Source organism: Ovis aries, chromosome 1 (genome assembly GCF_016772045.2).
Source record: "Ovis aries strain OAR_USU_Benz2616 breed Rambouillet chromosome 1, ARS-UI_Ramb_v3.0, whole genome shotgun sequence".
NCBI lineage: Eukaryota > Metazoa > Chordata > Mammalia > Artiodactyla > Bovidae > Ovis > Ovis aries.
This window is the reverse complement of record NC_056054.1, coordinates 61,576,871-61,600,713: the sequence shown is the minus strand read 5'-3', so window position 1 is coordinate 61,600,713 and position 23,843 is coordinate 61,576,871. Positions and strand designations below refer to the sequence as shown.

At 37.7% G+C, this 23,843-nt stretch overlaps 1 protein-coding gene across 1 annotated transcript in view; it reads right to left on the bottom strand.

Annotated features, from left to right (window-relative positions):
- The window catches only part of SPATA1 (spermatogenesis associated 1), a 66,818-nt gene that overhangs the window by 5,764 nt on the left and 37,211 nt on the right, over positions 1-23,843 (bottom strand). The window contains 5 exon segments of the mRNA XM_027973170.3: positions 2-60; positions 2,396-2,494; positions 5,882-6,060; positions 13,442-13,567; positions 14,748-14,859. Of these exon segments, the coding sequence (XP_027828971.2) occupies positions 2-60; positions 2,396-2,494; positions 5,882-6,060; positions 13,442-13,567; positions 14,748-14,859 (575 nt within the window).

Sequence of the window (23,843 nt, the reverse complement as noted above, 5' to 3'; positions counted from 1 at the left end):
TTTCTTCTGTGCCAGTTCAGCTTTCAATGTGCGTAAGTCTGAAATTGCTTGTTTTCTCATCTATAAAAAAGAATTCTTTCAAAACTGAACTTCCATCTTTTCTAAAATTATATAATTGTCATATAAATAAGGGTTTTTGAAATAGCTTTTTCATGTCTTCCCTCATTTGCTTTCAGTGCGTTTGCTTGCACTGGATTACTGTGGTAAATGTATAGTTCATAAGTCCTTTTGAGTAAGCATGCTTATCTACTGCTAGTTATGCTACCAAATAATTTCACTTATTAGTATATAAGCATGATAAAAATAAATGGTTCTAAAAAACTAGAGTGAGAAAGAATTTTATCTTTCATTTATTTCAATATCTTCTCAATGTGTAAAGAAAATGGTAAAAGCAAAAAACCTCTGACTCCTAAAGAAATTACAAAAAAACTTAATTTCCTGACCTTAGAAACTGAGCAAGTACTTAAGAAATATAACAGTGTGGTAAGCACTCTTTTAAGTGCATTAACCCCTTAGATTCTTCCAGAAATTTAATTGCAGCAGATACTGTTATTTCTCCTCATTTTACAGCTTAAGAAACTGAAATGCCTAGAAGTTAAGTAAATTGCTAAGGTATAAAACCGGAAAGTGGCACAGCCAGAATTCAAACTTAGACCATCTGCTACCAGAACTTGCCATTCTGAGTATTATCTGTGGACCAGCAGCATCAGCATCACCTGGGAGTCTGTTAGTGCTGAAGATTTTCAGGCTTCCTCCAGAGATCTGTTGAATCAGATCCTGCTAGTTTTAACAGGATCTCCAGGTGAGATAACATCGAACTTTGAGAAGCAGATTGTGCTATATTATTTGAATATGATTGCAACAGTCAAAAAGGTTTTCTGTTCCTTAGATCTGAATCTTATGTGTAGATACATAAATTCTTATAATGTATCTTATAATGTCTGCTATGTGACAGTTAGGCCCTATGGTTAATATAGGATTTTTTCCACCTGCAGCCTGTAAGCTGAAAACATGGTTCTCTTCTTTACATGTCTTTCCTGTTTTTTCACTATAATTCTAATTTGGGTTCAAACCATTTATATGTAATATTATTAGGCTAAAATATACAAAAAATGGTAAGAACTAATGTGTATGCTTTCCAGAAGAAAAGGGCATTGAAGAAGTTGTAATTGAAGGCCTTGATGGGTCTTCTACCCATCCAGCTATCGTTAAGTGGACAAGTTTTACGCTTGATTTCTCTCCTTTTTCTGAATACACAGGAGTTTTCATTCATTGAATGAACTTTTTTTTTTTTTTAGTGTATACTGTATAAAGATGTCAAATAACTCCTTTTTTTTGTTTGTTTAAAATTGTCCTTTACCTTTTTCCTCTCCTGTAGTTTTAAGCTCCTCAGTGCTGAGCCAGAGTTTAGTCTAGAGAATGCTGCTAGTGAGAAGAATCTAGAACAGTGCTGTCCAGTAGAGTAGCCACTTGCCACATGTAAATATTTAACCTGAAAGTAACTAAAATTAAATCTAAAATTCAATTCCTCAGTCACACAACAATCTATATATCAAGTGTTCAATCAACATCCTTATGTGGCTAGTGGCTACCTTATCAGACAGTGCAGGTCTTAAACATTTCCACTACCACAGAAAGTTGTATTGGACAGTGCTAATTCTCGACAGGGGTCATTATTCTCTGTCATAAATCTATTTCTGATAAAGAGGTGAACTGAGAGCACTCATATAACATTGTATATATATCTATGAAAATAACCAGAGTAAATGAGATAATTACCCAAGAGAGGAGAAAACATTAAAATTAAATGGGAGCTCAGAGAGCTCAATGGTTTGTCAGACTTAGGTATGAATGACGCTAATGTATGAAAATTACTTCTTTAAAAATATTTTATGGAAACTCTGTACTGATTCATGGGCTTCCCTGATGGCTCAAGAGGTAAAGAATCTGGCTGCAATGTCTCCTGGTTCTGACAGGAGACATGGGTCTGATCCCTGGGTCATGAAGATCCGCTGGAGAAGGAAATGGCAACCCACTCCAGTAGCCTTGCCTGGAAAATCCCATGGACAGAGGAACCTGGCGAGCTACAGTCCATGGGATCACAAAGAGTCAGACAGGACTGAGCACATGATGGGTGGATGGGGTACTGATTCACAAGGTTCTTTTACTTTATTTCTTACTGAAATTTTACTAAGTTTTGCTTTGGCCTTGTTAGGAATCTTTTCACTGGATTTCATTATTATTCTTGTACTTTTTTCATTCATGCTTTTTTGTTAAGGTAACAATTTTAAGACAGCCCTTACTACCTTTACCCTATTGATAAACAAAGTTAAAACACCAAAGTAGTTTATTTCAAGATAAATGTTATAATCTTATTAGGGGAATTTCAAAGTACCTTAATTTCTATTATGAGTTTCATTTTGTCAGTATCCAGTTTTCTCTTAAGTTGATCAATAGCATGTTGTACTTCAGTGATCTGGATGATAAGGTAATTCTGTATGGGACATATAAAGATGTCTTTGTTTAGTATAACATCTACCTTTTAAATTTTTAATTCTTTGTCAATATAGACAACAAAAGGATCAAATATCAAAAGAGCATATCATGAGAATAACCTATTCCATAAAATAAGCTTGTTCCTTTGCAGTAAATTATTGAGCTGTTTAAATTGCTGCTGCTAAGTTGCTTCAGTTGTGTCCAACTCTGTGCGACCCCAGAGACAGCAGCCCACCAGGCTCCCCGGTCCCTGGGATTCTCCAGGCAAGAACACTGGAGTGGGTTGGCATTTCCTTCTCCAATGCTTGAAAGTGAAAAGTGAAAGTGGAGTTGCTCAGTCGTGTTCGACTCCTAGCGACCCCATAGACTGCAGCCTACCAGGCTCCTCCATCCATGGGATTTTCCAGGCAAGAGTACTGGAGTGGGATACCATTGCCTTCTCCAGAGTTGTTTAAATTATTGAGTTGTTAATTTCTTATGCTTTAGGGATCACTTTCCTTTATGTTCTACTACCATTTTCATGTATTATAAAAATAAAGAGGTATTTGTAAAATTTACCATTAAATTAGTACCATAGAATCCAACAACTATTACTATAAGATGAATATACTAGGTTTAAGATACTTAGCAAGACTTCAGAAATTGGCATCATGGTTTATCAGTGGAATCATAATAGAATCACATTAAAATATTTAATAATGAAATATTATATTTTATAAGAAAATCTGTTAATATGAGAAAACCTGTTTTAGTTAAGTAAAGGTTACTTAAGTAACCTTTTGGTTACTTTTGTTCAGAAAAGTTTGTGAGTTGTTATTGTTCATTGTTCAGTTGTTAGTTGTGTCTGATACTTTATGACCCCATGGGCTGTTGCACGCCAGGCTTCCCTGTCCTTCACCATCTCCTGGAGCTTGTTTAAACTCATGTCTGTTAAGTTGGTGCTGCCATTCAACCATCTAGTCCTTGTCGTCCCCTTCTCCTGCTGTCACTCTTTCCCAGCATCAGGGCCTTTTCCAATGAGTCAGTTCTTCCCATCAGGCGGCCAAAGCATTGGAGCTTCAGCTTCATCATCGGTCCTTCCAGTGAATATTCAGGATTGATTTCCTTTAGGATGGACTGGTTGGATCTCCTTGCAGTCCAAGGGACTCTCAAGAATCTTCATCAACATGACAGTTCAGAAGCATCAATTCTTCGGCGCTCAGCCTTCTCCATGGTCCAACTCTCACATCCATACATGACTATTGGAAAAACCATGAGATGGTTTGGTCACTAAGTCATGTCCAAGTCTTGCAACCCCATGGAATGTAGCCTGCCAGGCTCCTCTGTCCATGGGATTCTCCAGGCAAGAATACTGGAGTGGGTTGCCATTTCCTTCCGCAGGGAATCTTCCTGACACAGGAATCAAACCCAGGTCTCCTGCATCGCAGGTAGATTCTTTATGAACTGAACTACGAGAGGAAAACCATATCTCTGATTATACAGACCTTTGTTGGCAAAGTAATGTCTCTGCTTTTAAATATGCTCTATACGTTTGTCATAGCTTTTCTTCCAAGGAGCAAGTGTTTTTTAATTTCATGGCTGCAGTCACAGTCTGCAGTGATTTTGGAGCCCAAGAAAATAAAGGCTGTCACTGTTTCCATTGTTTCCCCATCTATTTGCCATGAAGTGATGGGACTGGATGCCATGAACCTAATTTTCTGAATGTTGAGTTTTAATCCAGCTTTTTCACTCTCATTTTTCACCTTCATCAAAAGTCTCTTTAGTTCCTCTTTGCTTTCTGCCATAAGGGTGGTGTCATCTGCATATCTGAGGTTATTGATATTTCTCCCAGCAATCTTGATTCCAGCTTGTACTTCATCCAGCCCGGCATTTTGCATGTCATCTGTATATAAGTTAAATAAGCAGGGTGACTGTATACAGCCTTGATGTACCCTTTCCCAATTTGGAACGAGTCCTTTGGTTCTAACTTGCTTCTTGACCTGCATACAGATTTCTCAGGAGGCAGGTAAGGTGGTCTGTCTGGTATTCCCTTCTCTTTAAGAATTTTCCACTTTGTTGTGATCCACACAGTATAGTCAATAAAGCAGAAGTAGATGTTTTTCTGGAACTCTCTTGCTTTTTCTCTGATCCAGCGGATGTTGGCAATTTGATCTCTGGTTCCTCTGCCTTTTCTAAATCCAGCTTGAACTGGATTTTCAACTGGATTTTCTGGAAATTCTCAGTTCACATACTGTTGAAGCCTAGCTTGGAGAATTTTGACCATTACTTTGCTAGTGTGTGAGATGAGTGTAATTGTGCAGTAGTTTGAGCATTCTTTGGCATTGCCTTTCTTTGGGATTGGAATGAAAACTGACTTTTCCAGTCCTGTGGTCACTGCTGAGTTTTCCAAATTTGCTGGCATATCGAGTGCAGCACTTTCACAGCATCATCTTTTAGGATTTGAAATAGCTCAGCTGGAATTCCATCACCTCCTCCACCAGCTTTGTTCGTAGTGATGCTTCTTAAGGCCCACTTGACTTCTCACTCCAGGATGTCTGGCTCTAGGTGAATGATCACACCATCATGGCTATCTTGGTCATTAAGATCTTTTTTGTATAGTTCTTCTGTGTATTCTTGCCACCTCTTCTTAATATATTCTGCTTCTGATGGGTCCATACCATTTCTGTCCTTTATTGTACTCATCTTTGCATGAATTGTTCCCTTGGTATCTCTAATTTTCTTGAAGAGATCCCTAGTCTTTCCTATTCTATTGTTTTCCTCTTATTTCTCTGCACTGACCACTGAGGAAGGCTTTCTTATCTCTCCTTGCTATTCTTTGTGAGGTGTAACTATCTGGAAAGAAATAATTTAAGCTGCTTTCATGAAAAGGCCATTATCATATATTCAACTTGAGAAAACAGTAACATAAAAAGTTTCTATGATGCTTTAAAAAAGTATCAGCTAATGTGGAGAAAACTTTATTTAAAACTATTTGGATTTTACATTAAATTGACCTAAAATGGTAAACTTTTACTCATAGAGTAGATTGGTGGTTGGCGGAAGCAGAAGGTGCAGGTTGGGAGAAATGTGTGACAGTGGTCAAAAGTTACAAACTTGTAGATATAAGATCTACGAGTTCTAGGGATGTAATATACAGCACAGGGGCTTTCCTGGAGGCTCAGACAGTATAGAATCTGCCTGCAATGCAAGAGACCTGGGCTCGATCCCTGGGTTGGGAAGATCCCCGGGAGAAGGGAATGGCCACCCACTCTAGTATTCTTGCCTGGAGAATCCCCACGGACAGAGGAGCCTGGCAGGCTGCAGTCCATAGGGTTGCAAAGAGTCAGGCATGACTGAAGTGACTTAGCAGTCACACACAACATAAACTGAACATATTTAATAGTACCTTAGAGTCTGTGATGTTTGCAAGATTCTTTGGTCTCATCTTGATCTCCCTGACTTCAAGTTGCATGAGCAATTTTTTATAGTAAAGTTCCAAATCTTCTCGAAGTTTTGTTAAAACTTCTTCCAATGATGCTGTAACTTTCTTTGTTTCAAAGCACCGTTTTTTCCAAACACCACAGGCTTTAAAAAAACAAAACAAAACAAAACTACCAACAACAAAAAAAACACAAATGCTATAGTTTCATTCAACTTTTCAATCTGGAAAGGACCCTGGAGTAATTCAAATCATTCCTGTCTCATATGCTGAGGAAATTAGAGTTAAAAGCAAAATGTTTATTGAATTAAAAGGCCTACAAATATAGTAAAATACACTTAAATCCAGGAACCAAAATCAAGTTCTTCAAGCTTGTACTTTTTTTTAGAAAATCTTTCTTCAAAATACTACCTATAACAAAATGTATATATTTTTGATTACTTTTATCCATAATCTGATTTGAATTCAAACAAAAAGGCAAAATATATATTTTGAGATCTTCCTTATTTTTCAGCCCCAAAATGACTTGTTTTGTGAAATCAGTTGATTCTAATTCATCATTTATCAAAATTATTCCCAATATATCCCCAAACTTCTGTAGGGCAGAATTTCTTAAACATGACTTCTAGTTGAGAAAATTAGAAATTAAACTCTGTCAGTTTAAGGAATCACTTTGACACTAATGAGATTCAAAATATAAACTTAATTGGAACACAAACTGCATGCTAGTATATCAGAAAATGCTTATATTTCCTTTTTTAAGATTATCATGAAAACACCTTAAAAGTCTATATTATAATGTGATTTAAAGAAAAATAAAAAACTACATGGACCTTTAACTCAAGATTTTAACAATTCATCTCAGCCCTGTATCTAACCCTACAGCAAGTTCTACTGGTACCACTCCCAAAATCCTTTGCGCATCTCCCACATTCTCCCTTCTTCAGTGCTGCATTCCTAGGCAGTCTGCTATCATCTTTTGAAAAATGTAATTTTATTTTTTTTTCATTTCTTTTTTTTTTAACTTTACAATACTATATTGGTTTTGCCATACATCAACATGAATCTGCCACGGGTGTACACGTGTTCCCAATCCTGAACCAACCTCCCACCTCCCTCCCCATACCATCTCTCTGGGTCATCCCAGTGCACCAGCCCCAAGCATCCTGTATCCTGTATCGAACCTAGACTGGTGATTTGCTTCTTATATGATATTATACATGTTTCAATGCCATTCTCCCAAATCATCCCACCCTCTCCCTCTCCCACAGAGTGCAAAAGACTGTTCTATACATCTGTGTCTCTTTTGCTCTCTCGCATATAGGGTTATTGTTACCATCTTTCTAAATTCCATATATATGTTTTAGTATACTGTATTGGTGTTTTTCTTTCTTGCTTACTTTACTCTGTATAATAGGCTCCAGTTTCATCCATCTCATTAGAATGATTTAAATGTATTCTTTTTAATGGCTGAGTAATATTCCATTGTGTATATGTACCACAGCTTTCTTATCCATTCATCTGCTGATGGACATCTAGGTTGCTTCCGTGTCCTGGCTATTATAAACAGTGCTGCGATGAACATTGGGGTACACGTATCTCTTTCCATTCTGGTTTCCTTGGTGTGTATGCCCTGCAGTTTTATAAGGAATCTCCACACTGTTCTCCATAGTGGCTGTACTAGTTTGCATTCCCACAAACAGTGTAAGAGGGTTCCCTTTTCTCCACACCCCCTCCATCATTTATTGCTTGTAGACTTTTGGATCACAGCCATTCTGACTGGTATGAAATGGTACATCATTGTGGTTTTGATTTGCATTTCTCTGATAATGAGTGATGTTCTAATGGCCTCTCTTCTTCCATTCTTGCCCCTCTACAGGCTATTCCATCTTTCTAAAACATCTTTGCTGCTACTGCTGTTGCTAAGTTGCTTCAGTCGTGTCTGACTCTGTGCGACCTCATAGATGGCAGCCCTCTAGGCTTCTCTGTCCCTAGGATTCTCCAGGCAAGAACACTGGAGTGGGTTGCCATTTCCTTCTCCAATGCATGAAAGTGAAAAGTGAAAGTGAAGTCATTCAGTCATGCCCAACTCTTAGCGACCCCATGGAATGCAGCCTTCCAGGCTCCTCCTTCCATGGGATTTTCCAGCCAAGAGTATTGGAGTGGGTTGCCATTGCCTTCTCCAAAAACATTTTTAAAATACTTTAAAAATCACCTAAATCCAAAGGTTAAAAATCCTCTGATGTCTTCCCGTATTACTTGTAACAAAATCCTACTTCTGCAACTGGCCTGTTCCTTCCTGACCTTTTGATTTTCTCCCTCTACATTCTTTCTTACTGATGACACTCCAGCCACACTGGTCTTGGTTCAGGTCCTTAATTCTGAAAGCTTATTTCTATCTCTATATCTTGACTTTTAGTATTCCTCCTGTTTGGACTCTTTTCCCCCTATCTTTTTACATGCTTGTTGTTGTTTAGCTGCCAAGTCATGTCCAACTCTTTTTGCAATCCCATGGACTGTAGGCCACCATGATCCTCTGTCCATGGGATTTCCCAGGCAAGAATGCTGGAGGGGGTTGGGTTGCCATTTTCTTCTCCAGGAGATCTTCCCAACCCAAGAATTGAACCTGTGTCTCCTGCATTGGCAGGTGGATTCTTTACCACTGAGCCACCAGGGAAGCTCCTTCACATGTTTATCATTTTATTAATCAAACCTTAATGATATCTCCTCAGAGAAGCCTTCCTTGAAAAGCCTAGCTAAACCATCTCTCCTGCCCCACCACTCTTTACTCTTTGAATTTACTTTTAGCTCTCATCAGTAGCTGATGAGACCACCAGCTATTTGTTTATTGTCTGTATCCTCCAATTAGAGCCAACCCCTTGAAGGCAGGGCCATGTTTGTCTTGTTTATTGCTGTATCCTCAGCATTTAAAACAGTGCTGAGAACTGAGGTGCATAGTAGGCTCAATCAAAATATTTGATGGCTGATAGAAAGATTTTATCTTGAAACATTCCTGTTGAAATAGAAAGTAAGTGATAATTCCCATTTTATAAATAGATAGAGTGAGGCACAAAGAGGAGAAATAACTTGTATAAGTAAGTGATTATTCTGGTATCAGGTCCTGGTCCTGTGATTTCTAATTCATTGCTCAAATCTGTCTGATAAAATTGCTCTTTTTTTCACTATAACATGGCCAAATAATTGCCACCTCTTCTGGGGTAACACTTTAATATTATGAGGTAAAACATTCAGAAATACCTCCTGACATGTCAGATCTAGTACTAGAGCAATAATTTTGCTGTAAACTGAGAGATTCAAGGGATTAGATCTGATACACAAAGCACCTGAAGAACTATGAACAGAGGTTTGTTAACATTGTACAGGAGGCAGTGATCAAAACCATTCCCAAGAAAAAGAAAGGTAAAATGTTTGTCTGAGGAGGTCTTACAAATTGAGAAAAGAAGAGAAGGGAAAGGCAATGGAGAAAAGGAAAGATATATCCATCTGAATGCAGAGTTCCAAAGAATAGCAAGGAGAGATAAGAAAGCCTTCCTAAGTGATCAATGCAAAGAAATAGAAGAAAACAACAGAATGGGAAAGAGTAGCGATCTCTTCAAGAAAATTAGAGACACTAAGGGAACATTTCATGCAAAGATGGGCACAATAAGGGACAGAAACAATATGGACCTAATGGAAGCAGAAGATATTAAGAAGAGGTGGCAAGAATACATAGAAGAACTATACAAAAAAGATCTTAATGACCCAGATAACCATGATGGTGTGATCACTCACTGAGAGCCATACCCCAAATTCCTGTTGGCTACTTATTTTACATATGGTAATATAAGTTTCCATGTTACTCTTTCCATACATCTCATCCTCTTCTCCCCTCTCCCCATGTCCATAAGTCTATTCTCTATGTCTGTTTCTCCATTGCTGTCCTGTAAATAAATTCTTCAGAACCGTTTTTATAGATTTCATATGTGTGCATTAGAATATAATATTTATCTTTCTCTTTCTGACTCATTTCACTCTGTATAATAGGTTCTAAGTTCATCTACCTCTTCAGAACTGACTCAAATGTGTTCCTTTCTATGACTGAGTAATATTCCATTGTGTATATGTACCACAACTTCTTTATCCAGTCATCTGTTGATGGGCATCAAGGTTGCTTTGGTGTTCTAGCTATTGTAAATAGTGCTGCAATGAACAATGGGATACATGTATTTTTCAACCCGGGTTTCCTCAGGGCATATGCCTAGGAGTGGGATTGCTGGGTCATATGGTGGTTTTATTTCTAGTTTTTAAAGGAATCTCCATATCGTCTTCCACAGTGGCTGTATCGATCTATATTCCCACCAACAGTGCAAGAGCATTAAAAATTCAATTATTTTTAAAAACTGACATTTATTTATTAATTTTAACAGTCATGTATTAAATAAGTGTTTATTAAGTGCCTACTGAACTTAGTCACTGTTCTAGGGGCTGGGGAGATAGTAATAAGCCAACAAAGTCTTGTCCCTGCCCTCAAAGTGTTTATGGTCCAGTGGAGGAATGCTGATCAAGTTAAGCAGTAGTGATACATCCTGATAACTGCTATGATAAAGGAATTACAGATTCTATGCATGGGAGTACAGATGAAAAACACCTAAATTAAATGGAAGAGATCAAGAAAGGCCTCCAGGAAAAGTGGTAGATGTACTGGAATCTGAGCTTTCCTGGTGGCTCAGTCAGTAAAGAATTTGCCGTTTGATCCTTGGGTCAGGAAGATCCATTTTCCTTCCCTGGAGAAGGAAATGGCAACCCACTCCAGTATTGTTGCTGGAACAGTCCCATGGACAGTGGAGCCTGCCAGGCTACAGTTTATGAGGTCACAAGAGTCAGACACGACTTAGTGGCTAAACTACCACCCACCATGCTAGAATCTGAAGTGTGCTTCCTCTTGGCACCATGCCTTCAGTCTTTTCCCTCTGCCATCTAAATCTTATTTTCTCCTTCTATTCCTTTCTTCAGAGTTCCTGGTTATTTCCTACTAATCATTCAATCCCAGCTTAGATATCACTCTCGAAGCCTTCTTTGAGTCCCTTAGTCTCCCCTAGATGCTCCATTTTTTTGGTATGTCTGTCTGTCTGCTTTGCTAAATTGAATGAATGGGTGAATCAATGAGAGAAATGAGGTAAGAAAAATAGTTTCCTTGCAATAATTAGAAACAGATTTGTTAGAACTTATAGAAATGAAAAAATGAGAAAGGGTGGAGGAAGCATAGGATGATTTGAGAGATGTTAAATAATTTGAGAGGCTTACATTTTCAGTTGTATTAGAAGATAAAAAGGGTAAAAGGTATATATGGAATTAACTGCCTTTCTGTTCAGTTCAGTCACTCAGTCATGTCCAAATATTTGCCACCCCATGGACTGTAGCATGCCAAGCTTCCTTGTCCATCACCAACTCCTGGAGCTTGCTCAAACTCATGTCCATCCAATTGGTGATGCCATCCAACCATCTCATCCTCTGTTGTCCCCTTCTCCTCTTGCGTTCAATCTTTCCCAGCATCAGGGTCTTTTCCAATGAGTCAGTTCTTCCCATCAGGTGGCCAAAGTATTGGAGCTTCAGCTGTAGCATCAGTCCTTCCAATGAATGTTCAGGATTGACTTCCTTTAGCATTAACTGGTTTGATCTCCTTGCAGTCCAAGGGACTCTCAAGAATCTTCTCCAACACCATAGTGCAAAAACATCAATTCTTTGGTGCTCAGCTTTCTTTATAGTCCAACTCTCACATCCATACCTGACTACTGAAAAAACCATAGCTTTGGCTAGATGGACCTTTGTTGGCAAAGTAATGTCTCTGCTTTTCAATATGCTGTCTAGGTTGGACATAGTTTTTCTTCCAACGAGCAAGCGTCGTTTAATTTCATGGTCGCAGTCATCATCTGCAGTGATTTTGAAGTGAAGTGAAGTGAAGTCGCTCAGTCATGTCCCACTCTTTGTGACCCCATGGACTGTAGCCTACCAGGCTCCTCCCTCCATGGGATTCTCCAGGCAAGAGTACTGGAGTGGGTTGCCATTTCCTTCTCCAAGGGATCTTCCTGACCCAGGGATCGAACCTGGGTCTCCAGCATTCCAGCCAGATGCTTTAACCTCTGAGCCAATGCTGCTCTGAGCCAATGCTGCTGCAGTGATTTTAGAGCCCCCCCAAATACTCTGTCACTGTTTCCATTGTTTCCCCATCTATTTGCCATGAAGTGATGGGACTGGATGCCATGAACTTAGTTTTCCGAATGTTGAGTTTTAAGACAGTTTTTTCACTTTCCTCTTTCACTTTCATCAAGTGGCTATTTATTCCTCTTTGCTTTCTGCCATAAGGGTGGTATCATCTGCATATATAATATTATTGATATTTCTCCCTGCAATCTTGATTCCAGCTTGTTCTTCATCCAGCCCAGCATTTTGCATGATATACTCTGTGTGTAAGTTAAATTAGCAGGGTGTCAATATACAGCCTTGACTTACTCTTTTCCCAATCTGGAACCAATCCACTGTTCCATGTACAGTTCTACCTATTGACCTGCACACAGATTTCTCAGGAGGCAGGTCAGGTGGTATTCCTATCTCTAAGAATTTTCCACAGTTTGTTGTGATCCACACAGTCAAAGGCTTTGCCACAGTCAATGAAGCAGAAGTAGATGTTTTTCTGAAATTCTCTTGCCTTTTCTATGATCCAATGGATGTTGGCAATTTGATCTCTGGTTTCTCTGCCTTTTCTAAATCCAGCTTGAACATCTGGAAGTTCTTGGTTCACGCACTGTTGAAGTTTAGCTTGGAGAATTTTGAGCATTACTTTGCTAGTGTGGGAGATGAGTGCAATTGTAAGGTAGTTTGAGCATTCTTTGGCATTTCCTCTCTTAGGGATTGGAATGAAAACTGACCTTTTCCAGTCCTGTGGCCACTGCTGAGTTTTCCACATTTGCTGGCATATTGGGTGCAGCACTTTCACAGCCTCATCTTTTAGGATTTGAAATAGCTCAGCTGGAATTCCGTCACCTCCTCCACTAGCTTTGTTTGGAGAGATACTTTCTAAGGTCCACTTGACTTTGGACTCCTGTATGGTCTCAGGAAACTCAAGTAGGGGCTCTCAACCTATGGGGGTGGGGAAATGGGGAGGGAGATGGGAGGGAAGGGAGGTGATATATGTATACCTATGGCTGACTGATGTTGAGATCTGACAGAAAACAATGAAGTTAGATAAAGCAGTTATCCTTCAATAAAAAAATAAATTAAAATAAAAAATAATTGAATTTTAATAAAAAGCATGTTGCATTTAGTGTATAAAATAGTCAAACAATGATTTCATCTTTCCTATAGTGAATCGATATCAATAGTATACCATTTAAACTATAACAGTAAAACAGTAAATATCATCTTGTGATTTATTCTGTAAAATAAATCATAGGCACATAATTTACAGGCATAAATTCTGTAAACCTTGAGTTTCCTTTATAGAGATAACAGATATGTAATAAATTTTACCATGATAGCACTTTAATTTGCCTTGTTCCAATAGCCTTTCAGCTTTTTTGATTAGTTCTTCTCTAATTCTTTCCAGATATCTTCTTTCTTCCTCTACTTGTTTCATTTGTTCAATAATCTTCTCCCCTAATAGATTATAAGCCATACTCATAAATACCTAAAAGCCAAAAGATGGGTAAAGTCCTAAAATATAGAATATAAAACTAAAAAATGCTTAAAACAGCAAGTATAAATTTTAACCCAAACTCTGTTTTCCTACCTGTAGTATAGTGATTTGCTCTGTGGAAAACACTAAAGAGTCATTTCAGTATTTATAGGAGATTTATATATATATATATATATAAACAATACAGTATGTTTCTTTTGCATTTATACATATATGTATAAAAACTAGGTAGGCTCCCTGGTGGCTCAGAGGGTAAAGCGTCTGCCTACAATGCAGGAGACCTGGGTTCAATCTCTGGGTCAGGAAGATCCCGTGGAGAAGGAAATGTAACCCACTCCAGTACTCTCGCCTGAAAAATCCCGTGGACAGAGAAGCCTGGTAGGCTACAGTCCATGGGGTTGCAAAGAGTCGGACACGACTGAGCAACTTCACATAGAAACTAGGTAAAGCTTGTGTAGTTATATCTCTTGATTTAATTCTTTAAGTAAATTTAACTTGGGTCCAAAGTTATCGTACTTAAATCTTACATGCCATGCCAAGTCACTTCAGTCGTGTCCGACTCTGTGCAACCCCATAGACAGCAGCCCACCAGGCTCCCCGTCCCTGGGACTGTTCAGGCAAGAACCCTGGAGTGGGTTGCCATTTCCTTCTCCAATGCATGAAAGTGAAAAGTGAAAGTGAAGTCGTTCAGTCGTGTCCGACCCTTAGCAACCCCATGGACTGCAGCCTACCAGGCTCCTCCGTCCATGGGATTTTCCAGGCAAGAGTACTGGAGTGGGGTGCCATTGCCTTCTCCGTAAATCTTACATAGAAAAATGTATATTTTTGAATATATTTTTTAAAAGTAGAAATAATACTAGTGACACACATACGCAGTAATCAACATAACAATCATATACTTTAAAATAATTTAACTTTGTGTGGTAAAATATACATAATTTACCATTTTAATCATATTTAAATGTACAGTTTAATGGCACTATGTGCATTCATAATATTTTGCAAGCATCACCACCCCTTCATCTCCAAAACTGTATCTTTCCAAACTAAAACTGTACACATTAAACAATTAACTCCTCATTAACAGTATTTAACTTTACCTCATAGAATCATCTGTACTTATAGTATCATCATACTTACTCTCAATCTGTGATAAAGGTATATCAGTTATTCCTGGAGAAAGAGCAGGTTGACAAGGAAGTGAAGGAAAATCAATAAGATCTGGTATGGGGATGTATTCTGTTTTACCTAGCTGTAAGCAAACATGAAAATCAGCAAGATCTGGTAGGATGACACATTATTTTTCATCTATTTGTAAGCATCTGATAATGCCAACAGTAATGCATTTTTTTACCTATAAGGTGATGAACTCCAAAATCTATCTTTGTAACTATAGACCCTCTCTAGTGCTCCATTTTCTCCATTCCACTATTACTTGGACATTATACCACAGGAGCTTCAAACTAAAAATTTACAAAGAAGAAAAAAAAAGGAATTCATATTCCTTTCTAAGCATGATTTCCTTTCAAGATTTCTGATTTCAATTATTTGTTATGACATCTTTTAAATGTTTCTCAGATGGCTATTGAATTTTTTTTTCTTAAGCCAATTTTGACCATTTATATTTGCTTAGAAAATTGGACATCCTAGCATATTTTCAAATTTTAGCATACATTATATTCTCATAAATTTTATCACCTCTGTATTTGTGTTACATTGCCTTCATTTCACCTAATTTTTGTGTTTCTATCCTTTTGTGATAAACTACCTCAAGCCTTACCAATGTTTATGTTTCTGCCACTACCACTTTGTAGATCTTGATCTCTTTTCAATTCTACTAGGCTGTTTACTTCTGTAACTTAATAGTTTCTACTTCTATCTTCATTAAGAAACCCTTATCCCTACTTTGTTTTATTATTTTTTCTTTGTTTTATTGTTTTGTTATTTTTATTGCATTTTATTTTGTTAACTTATAAGGTCAGATTCCCACAGGATAATGGCAACCATCTAAATTAGAATCTCTTCACACATGCTTTCAACTACTATAAAAAGAAAGCAAATATAATCACCCATAACTTATGTCTGCAGTGTAACTAGGACACAGAATCTTCTAATTTACATATACTTTAATTTACATGTAAGTGGAGAAATAAACACCCTAGGCCAGCAGTGTGTGCTTAGGAGCTCACATCTAAGCAGAGTCAGATGGGGACTATGCATTAGAGAGACAATACACAGATAACAGAGTGAACATTAACCACAATTCAGTCTTAAAGGAAAGGGTCCTACATGTGGTGGAGAAATATTGAGAGATAGGGTATGAACTGGTAAATCAGAGCTCTTTCTATGAGGAATCTAAAAGAAAGGGGCTTTTAAAATGTAGAGGACCAGAGGTGGTAATTATGGGAAAACATAGTTACTAGGAGGAAAAGGCAATGGCAACCTACTCCAGTACTCTTGCCTGGAAAATCCCATGGACAGAGGAGCCTGGAAGTCTGCTGTCCATGGGGTCGCTGAGGGCTGGACACGACTGAGCGATTTCACTTTCAGTTTTCACTTTCATGCATTGGAGAAGGAAATGGCAACCCACTCCAGTGTTCTTGCCTGGAGAATCCCAGGGACGAGGGAGCCTGGTGGGCTGCCGTCTATGGGGTCGCACAGAGTTGGACACAACTGAAGCAACTTAGCAGCAGCAGCAGCATAGTTACTAGGTGAGAGGAAAATGCTTCAGAAGCAAGACATGCTCTGTTAAGCAAGGTAGTAAGAGAAAGAAAGGTGGTCAAGTTAGTTAAGAGCTCTGCTGAATTAAATCAGTAAGAAAGTATACAAAGAAAAAAGACCATTTCCCCCAAATGCCCCATTTATTTAAAAATAAACAACTGCATTTTATTATAACAACAGAAGAGGGCACTCCTAATCTACAAGCTAAACTAAACCACCAGAACACTACTCCCTGTTCCTCTGTAAGAACACCTGATACTGATTCAGAAAAATCCAACACAAATTAGCAAAGACAACATCTACAAAATAATCTAACATTCATGCTAAGTTACTTTTTGAAAACCCTTAAAATTGAGAATTAAAACAAAACAAAACCAGCAGCCAAGAGGCAGAAAAAATTAACACTATCCCAACATAGACTGTATTAAATGAATTCAAAGCATTTTAGGTATTAATGAACACCATAAATCACAAATTTAGACATCCAGAATAAAAATGGAAAAATAAAACTCCAGGAAGATGTAAAATGGAAACTGACCAAATTGAAGAAAGAAATTAAAGAAGAAAACAAAATGTCTTGGAAATGAATAACAGGTATCCAAACAGGAACAGATATGACCAAAAAAATAGAGTAAGCATAATAGAGAACAGAAATAAAAGGAGCAAATAAAATTAAACATAAAGAAATGGTAAACTTGACCTAGAAGAAATAAAAAGGAGTTAATCAATAATGAATAATGTAATAACTGAGATCAAAAACACTCTGGAGGGAAACAACAGTAAAATAACTGAGGCAGAAGATAGGATGAGTGAGGTGGAAGATAGAATGGTGCAAATAAATGAAGCAGAAAGGAAAAAAGGAAAAAGACTTAAAATAAATGAGGACAACCTCAGAGACCTCTGGGACAATGTCAAATGCCCCAACATTCAAATCATAGGAGTCCCAGAAGAAGAAGACAAAAGAAAGGCCATGAGAAAATACTTGAGGAGATAATAGTGAAAAATTCCCTAAAATGGGGAAGGAAATAGCCACCCAAGTCTAAGAAGCCCAGAGAGTCCCAAACAGGATAAACCCAAGATGAAACACCCAAGACACATATTAATCAAATTAATGAAGATCAAACACAAAGAACAGATATTAAAAGCAGCAAGGGAAAAACAACAAATAACACACAAGGGGATTCCCATAAGGATAACAGCTGATCTTTCAATAGAAACTCTTCAGGCCAGAAAGGACTGGTAGGACATACTTAAAGTGATGAAAGAGAAAAACCTACAATCCAGATTACTGTACCCAGCAATGGAGAAGGCAATGGCACCCCACTCCAGTACTCTTGCCTGGAAAATCCCATGGATGGAGGAGCCTGGTGGGCTGCAGTCCATGGGGTCGCTAAGGGTCAGACACAACTGAGCGATTTCACTTTCACTTTTTACTTTCATACATTGGAGAAGGAAATGGCAACCCACTCCAGTCTTCTTGCCTGGAGAATCCCAGGGATGAGGGAGCCTGGTGGGCTGCTGTCTATGGGGTCACATAGAGTCGGACATGACTGAAGTGACTTAGCAGTAGCAGTAGCAGTACCCAGCAAGGATCTCATTCAAATATGAAGGAGAAATCAAAAGCTTTACAAACAAGCAAAAGCTGAGAGAATTCAGCATCACCAAACCAGCTCTTCAACAAATGCTAAAGGATCTTCTCAAGACAGGAAACACAGAAAAGGTGTATAAACTCAAACCTAAAACAACAAAGTAAGTGGCATGGGATCATACTTATCAATAATTACCTTAAATGTAAATGGGTTGAATGCCCCAACCAAAAGACAAAGACTGGCTGAATGGTTACAAAAACAAGACCCCTATATATGCTGTCTACAGGAGACCCACCTCAAAACAAGGGACACATACAGACTGAAAGTGAAGGGCTGGAAAAAAGATATTTCATGCAAATGGAGACCAAAAGAAAGCAGGAGTAGCAATACTCATATCAGATAAAATCGACTTTGACATAAAGGCCATGAAAAGAGACAAAGAAGGATACTACATAATGATCAAAGGGTCAAGCCTTTGATCTAGAAGAAGATATAACAATTATAAATAAATATGCATCCAACATAGGAGCACCACAATATGTAAAGCAAATGCTAACAAGTATAAAAGGGGAAATTAACAGTAACACAATAATAGTGGGAGACTTTAATACTCTACTGACACCTATGGATAGATCAACTAAACAGAAAATTATCAAGGAAACACAAACTTTAAATAATACAATGGACCAGTTAGACCTAATCGATATCTATGACATTTCACCCCAAAACAATGAATTTCAGCTTTTTCTCAAGTGTACACGGAAACTTCTCCAGAATAGATAACATCCTGGGCCATAAATCTAGCCTTGGTAAATTTTTAAAAAATTGAAATCATTCCAAGCATCTTTTCTGATCACAGTCTGGTAAGATTAGACGTCAACTACAGGAAAAAAAAAATTAAAAATACAAACATATGGAGGCTAAACAACATGCTTCTGAATAACCAACAAATCACAGAAGAAATAAAAATATGCATAGAAATAATGAAAATGAAAACACACAACCCTAAACCTATGGATCTCAGTAAAAGCAGTGCTGAGGGGAAGGTTCATAGCAATACACGCTTACCTCAAGAAACAAGAGAAAAGTCAAATAAATAACCTAACTCTACACCTAAAGCAACTAGAAAAGGAAGAAGTGAAGAGCCCCAGGGTTAGTAGGAAAGAAATCATAAAAATTAGGGCAGAAATAAATGAAAAAGAAACAAAGGAGACCAGAGCAAAAATCAACTAAGCTAAAAGTAGGTTCTTTGAGAAGATAAATAAAATAGACAAACCATTAGCCAGACTCATCAAGAAAGAAAGGGAGAAGAATCAAATCAGCAAAATTAGAAATGAAAATGGAGAAATCACAACAAACAACACAGAAATACAAAGGATCATAAGAGACTACTATCAGCAACTATATGACAATAAAATGGGTAACTTGGAAGAAATGGACAAATTCTTAGAAAAGTATAACCTTCCAAAACTGAACCAGGAAGAAATAGAAAATCTTAACAGACCCATCACAAGCATGGAAATCAAAACTGTAATCAGAAATCTTCCAGCAAACAAAAGCCCAGGATCAGACGGCTTCACAGCTGAATTCTACCAAAAATTTAGAGAAGAACTAACACCTATCCTACTCAAACTCTTCCAGAAAATTGCAGAGGAAGGTAAACTTCATTCTATGAGGCCACCATCACCCTAATACCAAAACCAGACAAAGATGCCCCCCCCCAAAAAAAGAGAAAACTACAGGCCAATATCACTGATGAACATAGATGCAAAAATCCTTAACAAAACTCTAGCAAACAGAACCCAACAACATATTATCATACATCATACATCATGACCAAGTGGGCTTTATACCAGGGATGCAAGGATTCTTTAATATCTGCAAATCAATCAATGTGATATACCACATTAACAAATTGAAAGATAAAAACCATATGATTATCTCAATAAATGCAAAGAAAGCCTTTGACAAAATTCAACATCCATTTATGATAAAAATCCTCCAGAAAGCAGAAATAGAAGGAACATACTTCAACATAAAAGCCATGTATGATAACCCCACAGCAAACATTATCCTCAATGGTGAAAAATTGAAAACCTTTCCCCTAAATTCAGGAATAAGACAAGGGTGCCCATTCTCACCACTATGATTCAACATAGCTTTGGAAGTTTTAGCCACAGCAATCAGAGAAGAAAAAGAAAAAAAGGAATCCAGATTAGAAAATAAGAAGTAAAACTCTCACTGTTTGCAGATGACATGATCCTCTACATAGAAAACCCTAAAGACTCCACCAGAACATTACTAGAGGTAATCAATGAATATAGTAAAGTTTCAGGATATAAAATCAACACACAGAAATCCCTTGCATTCCTATACACTAGCAATGAGAAAACAGAAAGAGAAATTAAGGAAACAATTCCATTCATCATTGCAGTGAAAAGAATAAAATACTTAGGAATAAATCTACCTAAAAAAAACACAAAAGACCTATATATAGAAAACTGTAAAACACTGGTGAAAGAAATCAAAGATAACACAAATAGATAAATATACCATGTTCACGGATCGGAAGAATCAATATAGTGAAAATGAGTATACTACCCAAAGCAATCTATAGATTTAATGCAATCCCTATCAAGCTACCAACAGTATTTTTCAGAGACCTAGAACAAATAACTTCACAATTTGTATGGAAATACAAAAAACCTCGAATAGCCAAAGCAATCTTGAGAAAGAAGAATGGAATTGGAGGAATCAACCTGCCTGGCTTCAGATGATACTACAAAGCTACAGTCATCAAGACAGTATCGTACTGGCAAAAAAAAAAAAACAAAAAAAACAAAAAAAACAGATATATAGATCAATGGAACAAAATAAAAAGCCCAGAGATAAATCCATGCACCTATCAGTACCTATCTTTGACAAAGGAGGCAAGAATATACAATGGAGAAAAGACAATCTCTTCAACAAGTGGTGCTGGGAAAACTGGTCAACCACCTGTAAAAGAATGAAACTAGAACACTTTCTAACACCATATACAAAAATAAACTCAAAATGGATTAAAGATCTAAATGTAAGACCAGAAACTATAAAACTCCTAGAGGAAAATATAGGCAAAACATTCTCTAACATAAATCACAGCAGGATCCTCTATGACCCAGCTCCCAGAGTAATGAAAATAAAAGCAAAAATAAACAATGGGACCTAATTAAACTTAAAAGCATTTGCACAATGAAGGAAACTATAAGCAAGGTGAAAAGACAGCCTTCAGAATGGGAGAAAATAATAGCAAACGAAACAACTGACAAAGAATTAATCTCAAAAATATACATGCAGCTCATGAAGCTCAATTCCAGAAAAATAAATGACCCAATCAAAAAATGGGTCAAAGAACTAAACAGACATTTCTCCAAGGAAGACATACAGATGGCTAACAAACACATGAAAAGATGCTCAACATCACTTATTATCAGAGAAATGCAAATCAAAACCACAGTGAGGTACCATCTCACACCAGTCAGAATGGCTGCTATTAAAAAGTCTACAAACAATAAATGCTGGAGAGGGTGTGGAGAAAAAGGAACCTTCTTACATTGTTGGTGGGAATGCAAACTAGTACAGCCACTATAGAGAACAGTGTGGCGATTCTTTAAAAAACTGGAAATAGAACTTTCATACTACTCAGCAATCCCACTGCTGGGCACACACACCAAGGAAACCAGAATTGAAAGAGACACGTATACTCCAGTATTCATTACAGCACTGTTTATAATAGCCAGGACATGGAAGCAACCTAGATGTCCAATGGCAGACAAATGGATAAGAAAGCCATGGTACATATACACAATGGAATATTACTCAGCCATTAAAAAGAATGCATTTGAATCAGTTCTAATGAGATGGATGAAACTGGAGCCTATTATACAGAGTGAAGTAAGTCAGAAAGAAAAACACCAATACAGTATACTAACGCATATATATGGAATTTAGAAATATGGTAACAATGACCCTATATGCGAGATAGCAAAAGAGATATAGATGTAAAGAACAGTCTTCTGGACTCTGTGGGAGAAGGTGAGGGTGGGATGATTTGAGAGGGTAGCACTGATACGTGTATATTGTATATGAAGTGGATCGCTGGTCCAGGTTCGATGCATGAAACAGGGTGCTCAGGGCTGGTGCACTGGGATGACCCTGGGGGATGGGGTGGGGAAGGAGGTGGGAGGGGAGTTCTGGATGGGAAAACATGTGTGCCTGTGGCTGATTTATGTCAATGTTTGGTAAGAAAAAAAACAACACTACAATATTGTAAAGTAATTAGCCTCCAATTAAAAAAAAAAAAGAAATGGTAAACTTGATCAGAGAGAAAGTAACAGAAATAGTAGGTAAAGAAGAACCAAAAAACACAAACTGGGGTCCCTGAAAAAAACAAAAAACAAAAAACATGGAATTGATCTGCATTTATATTGTTTTCCAGATCTATAATTTGTTGAAATAAAAGAAGTCTTGATTTTCATACTGAAAGGGCCCACTAGTGAAAGTTGCTCAGTCATGTCTGACTTTTTGCGACCCCACGGACTGGATTCCCCAGTCCATGGAATTCTCCAGATCAGAATACTGGAGTGGGTAGCTGTTCCCTTCTTCAGAGGATCTTCCCAACCCAGGGATTTAACCCAGGTCTCCCACATTGCAGGTGAATTCTTTACCAGCTGAGTCACCAGGGAAGCCCTAAAAGGAGCCTCTGCTGCTGCTGCTGCTGCTGAGTCGCTTCAGTCGTGTCCGGCTCTGTGCAACCCCATAGATGGCAGCCCACCAGGCTTCCCCATCCCTGGGACTCTCCAGGCAAGAATACTGGAGTGAGTTGCCATTTCCTTCTCCAATGCATGAAAGTGAAAAGTGAAAGTGAAGTCACTCAGTCGTGTCCAACTCCTAGCAACCCCATGGACTGCAGCCTACCAGCCTCCTCCATCCATGGGATTTTTCAGGCAAGAGTACTGAAGTGGGTTGTCATTGCCTTCTCCACTGTAACCATTAGGTACTCATAAAAACCAGACCTAGAACTTTCAACTGAAGTACAGCCTGATAAAACTACTACACATTAAAAGAATACTCTGGCCTTCCAGAAGAAAATACCCAAACCAATTTACAAGGAAAATAAAATCAATTTGGCATCACACTTCTTAATAGTAATAAATAGAATAAGACATCAATAGGGGAACATTTAAATAAATTCAAGGAAAAATTGCATAAGCCGAGGATGTTACAGACAATCGAGCTATCCCTCAAGTATCAAGGCTCAAAGCAGGGATGAGCAAACTTCTGTAAAAGGCCTCAGAATAAATAATTTAGGTTTTTTAGGCCACAAATGGTATCTGTCATAATTCTTCTTTTTCCAACTTAAAAAAAATTTTTTTTAGGTCCCATGCTTCACTAAACTGGCTTTGAGCCTTGTTTGTCTATTCCTGCTCTAGACAGATTTAAATATGGAAGAAGTAAGGGAATATTGTATGTAGGAGCTGTTTTTAAATAAGTGGAACTTAACCCAGCCAGGAAATGATTGAAAAATCTTGTGCAAAAGAACTGGCAGAAAGTGTTGAACGTATTTAATTATAGATCTGAGACTAAAACAAGGGTGAGGAGAAGACAAGAAGCACAGCCCATAAATGTTCTGTTCTTTGGCAAAGTAGAAATGATACAACTAAAAGTATATGAGGGAAGAAAAGAGAGAGGGATGACTTTTTAATCACCTTGAATGTAAGGTAGGAGTCAGAGGATAATTTTAGAGGTAACGAATCAAAAATTTGAAATTTTTGAAGAAGCATAAATTTTAAAAAAGGAAAAAGGAGGGTGAGGAATCCTAACAAAAATTTATATTAGTATGAAGGTAAACACTAGAATAAGATTCAACCTTCCTACATACGAGGAA